Genomic DNA, 14370 nt, shown 5'->3' on the forward strand with positions numbered 1-14370 from the left:
CTGTCAGTCAGACTTCCTGTTGTCATGACAGATGTGCTAACTGGGCTGCATTCAATATCACTGAAAAGCTGTGTAAACGTTTTAGAATAGCAATGGTTCCGAACTGAATAAAGGGTTTTACAACCCAACAGTATAGTGACAAGGAAGATGTTTTTGTAATTGATGCATGGTTTTCAGCTCCGTCACTGATTGCTAATCATTGTTCATCATTGCCCTGCAATATATGCTAAGACTGTTGAAGTACTTGCTGTGCTGGACATAAGGGATGGTGTTTGCTTTGTGGATCTTGTTTTATGTTCTGAGTCTGGAAGGGCATGCCAGGATGCTAGCAGGGTTGGCCCTGGATCATTATGCAGTGGTATGGAACGGAACAGGGGGACGTTTTGGAGATTTGTATTGCATTTTTGAATAGTCTAGTGTTAGAGTAGAACAATCAAAGCCTTTGAACACTTGTTGGATAATGGATACAGAGATAGACATGCCTTTTGTGCTGTTTGACGGAGTTGACAGTTAGGTGCATTCTATAAAGGAAAGGTTTTGATTAGGTTGTTCTGTCATGGATCCCTCCGGAACTTTCATTACGCACACCTGCCCCCTATTCCCAGTGATTAGTAATTGTGTAAGTGTGTCCTTGGTTTACCATTGTGCTGTCGATTATTGTTACAATGTCCGTTGGTTCGTGTGAGTACCTGTTCTATGGCTTTCGTGCAAATGTGGATTGTGCAGATGATTACGGGTCTCGTCCCGTGTGTTAATCATTGTGCGCTTGTGTTATTTATTCGAGGTACTCCTCGCTCTTTTATTTGGGTTTCTACCCTGTGTTTTGTATAGTGTTTGTTTGGTTTTCGTCCCCGTGCTTTTATACGGCACGCCGTAATTTGGGTAAGAAATAAAAAACCCTATTACGCATTCCTGCGCCTGTCTCCTGAATCATTCATACCAACGTGACATGTTCCTTTGCATGGTGTGATGGCTGATACTTTGGTTTGTGGAAGGGTATGTTTCGGATGTGGTTAATGTTGAGAAAAGTATGTGTAAAAAAATATATATATATGTACACTACCGTTCAAAAGTTTGGGGTCACTTAGAAATGTCCTTGTTTTTACAAGAAAATAGATTTTTTTGTCCATTAAAATAACATAAAATGTTGTAAATGACTATTGTAGCTAGAAACGGCTGATTTTTAATGGAATATCTACATAGGTGTACAGAGGCCCATTATCAGCAACCATCACACCTGTGTTCCAATGGCACATTGTGTTAGCTAATCCAAGTTTAGCATTTTAAAAGGATAATTGATCATTAGAGAACCCTTTTGCAATTATGTTAGCACAGCTGAAAACTGTTGTACTGATTACAGAAACAATAAAACTGGCTTTCTTTAGACTAGTTGAGTATCTGGATCATCAGCATTTGTGGGCTCGATTACAGGCTCAAAATGGCCAGAAACAAAGAACTTTCTTCTGAAACTCGTCAGTCTATTCTTGTTCTGAGAAATGAAGGCTATTTCATGCGAGAAATTGCCAAGAAGATCTCGTACAACGCTGTGTACTACTCACTTCACAGAACTGCGCAAACTGGCTCTAACCAGAATAGAAAGAGGAGTGGGAGGCCCCGGTGCACAACTGAGCAAGAGAACAAGTACATTAGAGTGTCTAGTTTGAGAAATAAGCGCCTCACAAGTCCTCAACTGGCAGCTTCATTAAATAGTACCCGCAAAAACACCAGTCTCAACGTCAACAGTGAAAACACGACTCCGGGATGCTGGCCTTCTAGGCAGAGTTGCAAAGAAAAAGCCATATTTCAGACTGGCCAATAAAAATAAAAGATTAAGATAGGCAAAAGAACACAGACACTGGACAGAGGAACTCTGCCTAGAAGGCCAGCATCCTGGAGTCGCCACTTCACTGTTGACGTTGAGATTGGTGTTTTGTGAGTACTATTTAATGAAGCTGCCAGTTGAGGACTTCTGAGGCGTCTGTTTCTCAAACTAGACACTCAGGGACGGAATCAATGGAATGGTATCAAGCACATCAAACATGTGGTTTCCATGAGTTTGATACCACTCCATTTACTCCATCCCAGTCATTCTTATGAGCCGTCCTCCTCTCACCAGCCTCCTGTGATCTCTCAGTACCAGGGCAGGCAATCAGTAGCTAGACCAGGACTGAATACAGTATAGTGTTCCTCAATACCCCTGCTGTGTTTCTACAGACAAGAGAAGAGATAGAACATTGGTCTGTTGTGGGTGGATGCCTTCAGTAGGACTAAGGATGAGAGCCTAATTTGCCTCCAGAGAAAACACACACACACACACACAGCGTAAGTGTGTGAGTGTGTTTGATCTTAGGGTTTTTAAATAGTAGTTTAAGCTCCTAATATCGCTGGGTTCCCTGGTGTGCTCCAATCACTTCTATTTACTCCATCTCTGGGTCTTCCAGCTGCGAGCGCTAGGAGTTCCCACAAACAACTACAACAGGGAAGTGTGTGTGGAAGTGGGAGAAAGAAAGTGTGTGTGTGTGTGCTGTCACTGTTGAGTATTTTTCTATCTTTTGGTTGCTAGCAGGCAGGAAGTAGGTTAATAAGGTGGTAAGCCCAGCACAGATATTTGGTAGGAAACTAATTAAGTGTTGACCTGGACTGCTGTTGGATTATGGGATGTTGGAGGGTGTGTGAGTGTGTGTGAGTGTGTGTGAGTGTGTGTGAGTATGTGTATGTGTGTGTGATAGTGATCAGAGGTCCTCTACAGGGGACAGCTCCTAAGCTAGGCCAACAGCTGCTTCCCTGGCTTCTAATTTGCATTTCCACTTTGAAGCCTTTTTCCTATTATGTCTGCTGAGGAATATTTTACATATTATTAATGGCTTACATGTGCAGCTAACCTATCCACATAAGACACACTGTCATGAACATAGACACGCACACATGCGCATGTACAGTATGCGTGTACAGGCACGCACGCACATGCAAGCACGCACGCACACACACACTAACTCCCCTAACCATGTCAGCTCCAGGCTTCTGACTGATCTTAGTGTACAGTGTGTTATGTATCCAAATAGAGGCAGTGAAATCACTCTGTTTATTTGATAGTGTAAGCAACACTTAGGCGTCGTTCCTGGTGCTTTGAGCTTTTTGTTCGCCCACCATGGAAATAGCCTAATGCAGAGGTTCAGATTAAGAGCAGACCTTCACTGACACTGTGTCTAATGGCTGCCATAGAGGGATTCAGGAACATAATGAAGACTGTTGAGGTGGTGTGTGTGTCTGTCTTTACCTTTATATGTGTTTGTAGTGTTTGTGTGTGTGTGTGTGTTTACTCTTTGAAGTCTTCATAGAAGCCCGGCGCTGTTGTTCAGTCGCCTCTTTCTATTCTCCCTTCTTTCCTCTTTCCTCCTCTCACAATGAGGCTATGCCTCAGAGGACCCTAACAAAATGAAGGAGGGCCAACCCCCCTCCACACACACACACACACACACACACACACACACACACACACACACACACACACACACACACACACACACACACACACACACACACACACACACACACACACACACACACACACACACACAGGTGCAGCAGAGCAGAGGAGACAGCTGTGGAATAGCCAGAGGTGTCTGTCCCTGTCTCTGGCTGGACCAATGGGAGGGCAGGAGGAAGCAGGTCAATAGTGGCAGAGAGGGCCAGGAGGATCAGGGTCTCTCTGCTTAGAGGACAGGATAGGGGCAGGATAGCCCTTCAAAACACCTGTCAGTGTTTTCTCTGTACTTAGAATATTAAATAAACATGCACGCACACACACACACAACACACACATCATGTATGACAGATGATGAATGACTGTGGTCACTAGTCACCTCTTCTTTATTTTTTCTTTCTGAACAGCTGTTCTGCCACATGCTCACTGGAAGTTTGATCCACTGGTCCTGCATGAATAACCAAGATGGCTGAAGGGTCTAAATAGGATACATATGTACTGCCTAATATTTGACCATTGATGGCTAAGTATTGGGTTTTAAAATACCTTTTTTCACGTAGAAAGTCAGTGTGGTGGTATGTGTGTTAATCATCACTATCAAAGCAGTGTCTTGCCTTTTTCTCTGCCCCTGCCCAAGGACATCCACGATAGGCAACAGGGAAAAATGTATATGTGTCCGACCGCCTACAGTAGATTTGGTCTTATGTAGCAAAATCTGAAATTGTGTTTTTTTTTACATTGGATAAAAGTAGAGACTCAAAGCTAGAAAATTGTATATCATACACTGAAGTTGAGGAACAATGGGAAAGTAATTCTGTTTTGAAAGTTGATCAACTTTTAACCCCACTTGGCCCTTGAATCTTTTGGTACACCTACTGGAGAGTTCTTTGTCTACACCCTTTCAGCATCGTTCACCCCCTCTAAAGCCTTAGCCACACCCATCTCTTTAAGGATTCAAGTGTGAGGCCATGTGGTAACACAAGCTATATCAAATAAAATCTTAGTTTTGTTGTCACATGCACAGGATACAGAAGGTGTAAACGGTACAGTGAAGTGGTTACTTAGTGGCAATATCAAAAACAGAAAGTGTCCATATAAAAATATTGTATAAATATTTTATCATTATATGATGCTTACTCGACACACTTGTCTAAATTGATGGGTCATGTGAAGGAAATGCTATACCCACTCCCCAGCCACATCTAGCTAAGTGGATGGGTCACTATTGTCTAGACATGTACACATGTTCATGAAATACAATAGATGGCCATAATTACCCCCAGATACACCTCGCTAATTTGATGGGTCATGTAATAATCCGGCCGAAGTGGAGTCCTTTGTTTAGACATGTTGGCTAGCTAGCTAGGTAGCTAACTAGTTAAACAATGAACCAGGATAATCTCATTAGTACTACAGTACCAATACAAACATTATCATAGCTGTAGTATGAATCTGCAGCTAGCTAAAGCTAACAAATTGGTCACATATTCCAGAAGGCATTTCTGCCAAAAAACACATTTTGATAGGAGCGTTCAAATGACGCTCCTGTGAAGTAGTGCGACATATGCCTAGTTTCCTGAAACAAGTCATATATGTACAGTGCCTTCAGAAAGTATTCATACCCCTTGACTTATTCCACATTTTGTTGTGTTAAAGAAAGACTTTTTTCCATTTCTTTTTATCCTAAAAAACTCCCTAGTCCTTGCCGATGACAAGCATACCCATAACATGATGCAGCCACCACCATGCTTGAAAATATGAAGAGTGGTACTCAGTGATGTGTTGTGTTGGATTTGCTCGAAACATAATATTCAGGACAAAAGATAATTTCTTTGACACATTTTTTCAGTTTTACTTTTGTGCCTTTTTGCAAAGAGGATGCATGTTTTGGAATATTTTTATTCTGTACAGGCTTCAGTCTTCTCACTCTGTCATTTAGGTTAGTATTGTGGAATAACTACAATGTTGTTGATCTATCCTTAGTTTTCTCCTATCACAGCAATTAAACTCTGTAACTGTTTTAAAGTGGAACTGACAGCATTTTTGCAACATTCATATACACCTCCAGGATGAATATTACACCTTTTTTGTACATTTTCTGACAAGAGAGAAATGGTCATTATCATGTTTTCATAAATTCATAGTATGTTTGGGAATTACGTATAGTAAGGCATTTGTGAAAATTCAATATTAATATAGAGTGGGAAAGCGGCCTCGCGTTTGGACAATTAATAGACACTGCTGTAATTAAAACCAAATAAAACATCTGTCCTGTCTGGGACCATTGTCTACGCAGACATTTACATTACATTTTAGTCATTTAGCAGACGCTCTTATCCAGAGCGACTTACAGTAGTGAATGCATACATTTTATCCATTTTTTTTTATCCATACTGGTCCCCCGTGGGAATCGAACCCACAACCCTGGCGTTGCAAACACAATGCTCTACCAACTGAGCCACACGGGACCCCTGCATCATGATGCAGACCAGTGCATCATAGCCAATCAGAGGTACAGTAGACTTATATGCAAATAAGTCATTTGCCACACAGGCCTGCCATCATTCACTTTGAACTGGACTGTGTGTTTACAGGCAGTAGTAACAGCGCAACATTAGATCACTAGAACGCATTCACCAAAAGCTACAAAATACACCTGAATGGATTTCTGCAAATATGTAAATACCACGGGAGTCCTCTTACATTTGCAAACTTCACAATCCTATTGATCGAACAACCATGAAAAGGGAGTCTCTCTCCCTCAGTTGCCTATCACATCAACAACAAGATCAACAACTAATGCTAGCCAGACCGAGATGAGCTAAAATCTAACGAGGGAACAGTAGATTAAGCCTCTCAAACTAGTTTTCCATCAAAATTGCACTGATAAACAATGGGGAATAATGGCCTGCTCGTCCTTCTGCACCTTGCCTGCAAATGCTAGCTTGCCCCAACCCACATTTTAACAACTGAATGGGAACTTGCCTGCTTGCCCGCACATTTGATCGATGCCAAATACATTTGATTGATAACTAAGAGATATGCTAACTGTGAATAAAGTTCAGCATAGCTAGCTAGCATAGTGATTCACATGTCTTGCTCGCTAACCAAATGAACCTGCAGCATCTCTAGCTATAGCCAAAGAAAAATGATATGAGTGGAAAAAGTCTGTCACTCACCCACTCATTCAATGACATGTCATCCTCCCAGCAACTAGCTAGCTAACGTTAGGCTCCGTGTTTTTAACTTGCAAAATAAATAGCTAGTTACATAAATAGATACGCTAGCCAAGGGGTGTCAAACTCAATCAGCACAAGGGCCATATTGAAAAAACACAAAGAATTCATGGACCAGACATAGCCTATTTGTTTTTACAAAAAGACGTGCAACTGCGACCCAAACTGGCCATTGTTGTATTTGAAAAAATATGGCCCTTGATAATGTCCACTTATGTACATACAGTAGGATGCATTTTAACATATTAAAACAAGAGTTAAATAATATTTGTCCAGCCTTTGCTGCTATGCTACAGTGGCAGATATGCATAATATGCTGCGACCCAAATCAAAAAGTATTTATTAACTCCAAATAACAAAAACTTAGCTATAGGTTGATGTAACTTTGGAACTTAAAACATGTTTTTCATTTGCACTGGGAAAGGGAAAGGGGGATACCTAGTCAGTTGTACAACTGAATGCCTTCAACTGAAATGTGTCTTCCTCATTTAACCAAACCCCTCTGAATCAGAGAGATGCGGGGGCTGCCTTAATCGATATCTACGTCTTCGGCGCCCGGGGAACAGTGGGTTAACTGCTTTGCTCAGGGGCAGAATGACAGACATTTAGTTTCTAGGAAGTTGTGGGAACGTACATTTTTTTGGTTCCCATTGGTTTTGGGAACGAAGCCATAAGTTTCCTGACCGTGTGGTGGCTAATTTCTGCATTACCAAATGAGGAGTGTTAAACTTCACACACCAGTCAGAGTTATACTTAAACTACATCTTTAATAATAAAAGCTTTGCAATAGCACTTGACTTTCAATGATGCGCCATTGAAAGTGACAACACAAAAGTACAAAGATCTTTTATAGCCAAGATACACCCCTCTCAACCTACATGATGAACAACAGATACATAGAATGGTCACAAGGTTAAGATTTGTATGAAAGATATCTATAAAACATAGCAGACAGCAACTGCTGTGTCAACAGTTTTCATTGTATAGACCAGTATCTGGTCATCCTACTCTAAACTGGAACCGTCTCTCCCTGGTACGGTATAGAACAGAACCATTAGCTCATGTTCTCTGGAATGCTCTTTAGGTTTTATCACCCAAAGACATCATAAATCTCCTCTGTCAGTGTTATGTCATAGAGGCCCATCCTCAGTAAAACACACACACAATAGTTAACAGAATACTCTATTCTGTCGAATAAAACAACCATTATAATACAATACAAGCATTATAACATAATCTTGCAATGTTCCACGACAACCGTTAAAACAGAACGTTTTTTAAACGTTCTTAAAACAGAAATTATAATTTTACTTTTTCTGGGAACAAATATTTTTCAGTTGCTGGGAGGTTCTGAGAATGTTTTACTATGGTTCCCTGAATGTTTTCCTGGGATATTTTATTAATGTTCTGAGAACTGAAATTATAGGTTATTTTAAGGTAATTAAATAATGTTTTGAGAAAATGTTTCAATATGACTTAATAACACCGCCAGTTTAGTTTTTATTAACTGATTTGAACTCCAAGCATAGATTTATTGTAGCACAGCGTCAGTGAGATTCAAAACAATGATCTTCTGTTTTCTATCCATGGAATTAGTCCACTGCACCACCAGAATGGAAGTAGCATGCCATGTTTTTTTTACTCATACAAAGCTGTTCAGTTTAGTCTATTCAAATTGACCCAATTTCAAAGGAAACAAGCACTCTTTAAGAACCAGGTGTGGCCAATTAGTGGGCGCGGCCAACACACCTGAACACACAACATAGAGAGTTTTGTTGACGCTGAGAACGGAATGTATGTTTTTAAATAACATTCTTTGAATGTTACTGTTTTCTTATATTTTTTATGGAATGTCTTCTTAATGTCCTGTGAACATGACTGTAAATAGAACCATGAGGAAACCTGTAGAAAATGTTATGCTCAAGTACTGAAATTCCCACAGAAGATTGTTGTCTCTTAACGTTCTCTGAACGTTCTGAGAACATTACTTTAAATTTAACCATTATGCTGAAGCACTGAAATTCCCACCTAATAAACATATGTTTCATGTTATGTGCTAGCTTGGTATCCTGCACCATTCACAGAACTTTGTGGGAAGGTTGTATGCAAAATAACCATAGGACAACCTTGCTCTCACCAAGCTCTAAGAAACATATGGTTCTCAGAACGTTATGTGCTAACTGGGGTGTGTGTGTGTTGTCCTCAGTGTATCAAACATAAATAATTAAGAGGGCATTATAAGCAAATCAAACCAGCAGATCCAGTCCTCTCAGATTAAGTGATGCTTCCTTATTACAACACACTTGAATTATGGGGTTGTTTTCCACCTAATGACTGTAATTAGTACAGTGACTCACTACTATGGCCACACACACACACACACACACACATACACACACACACACACACACACACACACACACACACACACACACACACACACACACACTGCTCTGGATATACTGTGAAAATCAAGACAGACACATGACAATACTCTACTATAATATATTTTCAATCTTAAATATGTTTATTTTATTCTATTCAATTCTGGTTTTATTGTCAGGATGTTGTGCTTGTCCCTTGGTCATTATTGATCATATTTATTGATGTTGTTTGCAGCTCTCATATCTGCTGGCTGCTGCACCAACACCTGTAGGAGTGTGAAGATTTGGGACAGGTGAGACATACAATACCAGTCAAATTCTGGACACACCTACTCATTCAAGGGTTTTTCTTTATTTTTACTATTTTCTACATTGTAGAATAATAGTGAAGACATCAAAACTATGAAATAACACACATGGAATCATGTAGTAACCAAAAAAGTGTTAAACAAATCAAAATATATTTTATATTTGAGATTCTTCAAAGTAGCCACCATTTGCCTTGATGACAGCTTTGCATACTCTTGGCATTCTCTCAACCAGCTAGTCACCTCTAAAACATTATTCCATGTGTGTTATTTCATAGTTTTGATGTCTTTAGTATGTAGAAAATGTAGAAAATAGTACAATATTAAGAAAAACCCTAGAATGAGTATGTGTGTCCACACTTTTGACTGGTACTATACATACAAAGGCATGCACACACACAAAAACAAACACACATACAGTGCCTTCAGAAAGTATTCAGACCATTTTAATTTTTCCATATTTTGTTACGTTACAGCCTTAATCTAAAATGTATTGAATAGTTTTTTCCTCCTCATCAATCTACACACAATACCCCATAATGACAAAGCAAAACAGGTTTTTAGAAATGTTTGCAAATGTATTAAAAATAAAAAATGGAAATACCACTGTTACATAGGTATTCAGATCTTTTACTCAGTACTTTGTTGAAGCCCCTTTGGCAGCGATTATAGCCTCAAGTCTTCTTGGGTATGACGCTACAAGCTTGGCACACCTGTTTTAGGGGAGTTTCTCCCATTATTCTCTGCAGATCCTCTCAAGCTCTGTCAGGTTGGATAAGGAGCGTTGCTGCACAGCTATTTTCATGTCTCTTCAGAGATGTTCAATCGGGTTCATGTCCGAGCTCTGGCTGGGCCACTCAAGGACATTCAGAGACTTGTTCCGAAGCCACTCCTGCATTGTCTTGGCTGTGGGCTTAGGGTCGTTGTCCTGTTGGAAGGGGAACCTTCGCCCCAGTCTGAGGTCCTGAGCAGGTTTTCAACAAGGATTGTTATTTTATTTATTTTTATTTAACCAGGCAAGTCAGTTAAGAATAAATTCTTATTTACAATGACGGCCTAGGAACAGTGGGTTAACTGCCTTGTTCAGGGGCAGAACGACAGATTTTTACCTTGTCAGCTCAGGGATTCAATCCACCAACATTTCAGTTACTGGCCCAATGCTCTAACCACTAGGCTACCTGCCACCCCAAGGAGTTTGCCAAAAGGATCTCTCTTTACTTTGCTCCGTTCATCTTTCCCTCGGTCCTGACTAGTCTCCCAGTCCCTGCTGCTGAAAAACATCCCCACAGCATGATGCTGCCACCACCATGCTTCACCGTAGGGATGGTGCCAGGTTTCCTCCAGACGTGAAACTTAGCATTCAGGCCAAAGAGTTTCTTGGTTTCATCAGACCAGAGAGTCTTTCTCATGGTCTGAAAGTCTTCTAGGTGCCTTTTGGCATGGCTTCCATCTGGCCACTCTACCATAACGGTCTGATTGGTGGAGTGCTCTTCCATTTAAGAATGATGGAGGCCACTGTGTTCTTTGGGACCTTCAATGCTGCAGAAATATGTTGGTACCCTTCCCCAGATCTGTTCCTCGACACAATCCTGTCTCAGAGCTCTACAGACAATTCCTTTGATCTCATGGCTTGGCTTTTGCTCTGACATGTGCTGTCAACTGTGGGACCTTATATAGACAGGTGTGTGCCTTTCCAAATCATGTCCAATCAATTACATATACCACAGGTGGATTCCAATCAAGTTGTAAACACATCTCAAGGATGATCTGTGGAAACAGGATGCACCTGAGCTCAATTTTGTGTCTCATAGTAAAGGGTCTGAATACTTATGTAAATAAGGTATTTCTGTATTTCATAAATTCTAAGAACCTGTTTTCGCTTTGTCATTATGGGTTATTGTGTGTAGATTGATTAGGAAAATGTTTTAATTAATCGATTTTACAATAAGACTGTAATGAAACAAAATGTGGAAAAAGGGAAGGGGTCTGAATACTTTCCGAATGCTCTGTATGTTGCTCTAAGAGTTGTGCAAAGTTGGTAGAATCTTAATGAAAATGATTCACAGCTGTAATGGCAGCCAAAGGTGCTTCCACCAAGTATTAGCTCAGGCGGGTGGAGACTTGTCCAATTATGATATTTCAGTTGTATTATTTTTTCTAAATTTGGAAAATGTTTTATAGCTTTCTTTAACTTTGAAAAGGTGGAGTAGGTTGTGTAGATATGTAGGAGAAAAAAATGGAATATAATTCCATGGAATATAATTCCATTTTAGATTTAAGTTTAACGCAGCAAAATGTGAAGAAAGTTCAACGGGGTGTAGACTTTCTATAGGCACTGTAGCTTGTTGATGTTGGCCAATCAAGGTGACAAAGAGGCTCAATGTGTAGCAAGTGGAGTGAGAGTTCACTAATGCAATGCAAGATGGAATAAAATTATGGAATTAAAAGTTCTCAATGAGAAGCAGTAAGCTACAACAAGCAACCAACAGGTAAGCTGTTGTTTTATCTGAATGGGGTTGGGGAAAAAGCGCAGCATGTAGCCTGAATTAGCCTAGCTAGCTATAGCAACAGTGCTCAGGATAAAAAAAACTTAAGTAAAAAAATAACATGTATTTACAATATCCGGATATCTGACAGAAATTACTATTCGAATAGTGAATTTATTTAAAAACCCCCATCCCTAATGCGCACACGCAACTTGCAACAAAAAAATGTATATACACAGTAATGGTAATACCCATTTTCCCCTCTTGTCTTTCAGCTTTGATGCCTCCTGACCCCGACAAGCCTCCAACATACATGCTCCAGTGACCAGAGCCCCTAAAGAGAGAGAGAGGGGGAGAGACAGAGAGAAACACTAGAGAGAGAGGTGCTGTAGAGAAAGAAAAAAAAGAGAGAGAAAGAAAGAAAGACCAAAATAAAGATTGAAAGATAGTGTCTTGATGAGGGCGACTCTCCCACTTCAGCCATGCTCTTTCTTAATGTCAGATAGAGGAAACACAGTAGTGTGATTGCCAAATTAATATTACTGTCAGTGAATTTTATCTCTCTGTTGCCAACAAAATAGTCCTACCTCCTTTGATAAAAAAGCCTATGAAACAGAAAGGAACAAGACTTGTAGGCCATAGGCCCTTTACAGACCAACACATGCTCTCCATAATGCATTACAGTACTGTGTTCCCCTTTCAGCTTTGTGTGAAGTTCCAACCAGTGTTACAGTACAGTACATAAACCTTGTGTCAAAGTTCAACTGAGAAGATTGCATTATATTGGCCCCTTATTATACATCTACAAATGTGAACACCAGCTAATATGACAATGGTTGTGGAGAGAACATAACAAAATCCTAATCTCAATTCATGTGATTTGTGAGGGGTCACTTATATACACACACACACACACACACACACACACACACACACACACACACACACACACACACACACACACACACATATTACTAACAAACTGTACTGTATAACCTCTAATCCCTGTGACTTTTTAGATTTTTGGTGACAGAACTAAGATAAGTCAAAAGTAGTGTATATCTGCTTAGTTTTCTATATATAACAATGATAGTATTATTTTTGACCTACTGGTCTTATTATATCTATAAATATCATATCAAGAGATGTATGTCTAATATAATAAAGCGTCTTTATGTAAAATACCTAATCCAGAGAGACTTGTCTTCTGTTTGGCCCCACACACACACCATACACTGACGATAGGTGTGTTTGTGTTTAGGAGTGCATAGATTCATGTTAAGGATGAAGAAAATGACTATTTCACCCCAGCAGAAGGAACGGCAACAGGTATTCAGCAATTATGCGCTTAACTCGTCGATCCAGGCACAACACAGCAGATAGAAGCTCATGATGATCAAGCTCACCATTCCGCTTGACCGAAGAGGCCTCCATGATATTCACAGGCTTATCTGATCAATATCTCTCTATTGTCAGCTTGTGTCTGTGTGTTTCCGTAACACTATATTATACAGTAAACATATAGATTTTCCTCTGGGTTGCTGCCATGGGAAATGGTCGAACATTATTTATTTACTCAAATGGCATCAGATCAAATCAATTCCAATAAGAACCACCTTCGCACACACACTCGCAGTTAGAAACACATATACATCTCTACACTCTCCCAACCAACATACATACACGCGCAAAGGAAGCATACACACTAAGGAAAATGTTTTATTTTCATTGTACACAATTATCTTACAAACACACACCTGTGTGTGGGGTAGGCGAGGGGAGTGGTGGGCTGATTAACATTAACTCTGTCAGCAGGGCGGAACTGCAAACCTACTCCTGTGATTGTCTGAGTTCCCACTGCAATGCACCAGTAGTGGGTCCTACTAGGGTTGCCCTCACTACTGCCTGCAAGCTGTGTCTCTGTGTCAGCCTACCTGACTACTTAACACACTGTGTCTGTCTATCCGCCTGTACTTACTTTGACATGCAATGTCAATGTAGGCTGGGAGGGCTGAAGAGGATGGCATAGATTTCATTACTGCAGTATTGTTCAAATAAAATAACACAATTCGTAGGAACTGGGATTGTCTAATTAGCAACATGCCTTCGCTAGCACTTTGATACCTGGTGTGTGTGCTTGTGTGTGTGACTGTGTGACTTTCTGTGTGTGTCTGTTTCTGCACGTGTGTGTGTTTGTGTGTGTGTGTGTGTGTGTGTGTGTGTGTGTGTGTGTGTGGTGTGTGTGTGCATGCATGGAGATCCCTGGGGATTTCTCATTATAGAAGAACTACCTTGTTTTTTCAAGTCCTAAACATCCTACATTTGATCCAGGATAACAGTCACACACTAATGTCAGAGCCTAGGGATTTGGGAATCCAAAGTCCTGGATTTGCAATGGATTGTTCCCCTTCATTGTTATTCCCTGTTCCCTGTAGGGAACTGTCTGTGTATAAATCAGTAGTTCTCACTAGG

At 40.3% G+C, this 14370-nt stretch overlaps 1 protein-coding gene across 1 annotated transcript in view; it reads left to right on the forward strand.

Moving 5' to 3' along the window:
* The window catches only part of ccdc85a (coiled-coil domain containing 85A), a 36539-nt gene extending 23672 nt beyond the window's left edge, over positions 1-12867 (forward strand). The window contains exons 3-4 of the mRNA XM_014154588.3: positions 9340-9397; positions 12174-12867. Of these exons, the coding sequence (XP_014010063.3) occupies positions 9340-9397; positions 12174-12189 (74 nt within the window). The 3' untranslated portion in view covers positions 12190-12867. The remainder of the gene's footprint in view (positions 1-9339; positions 9398-12173) is intronic.
* Positions 12868-14370: the final 1503 nt, after the last annotated feature.

The sequence above is a fragment of the Salmo salar genome, chromosome 18 (genome assembly GCF_965601325.2).
Source record: "Salmo salar chromosome 18, fSalSal1, whole genome shotgun sequence".
NCBI lineage: Eukaryota > Metazoa > Chordata > Actinopteri > Salmoniformes > Salmonidae > Salmo > Salmo salar.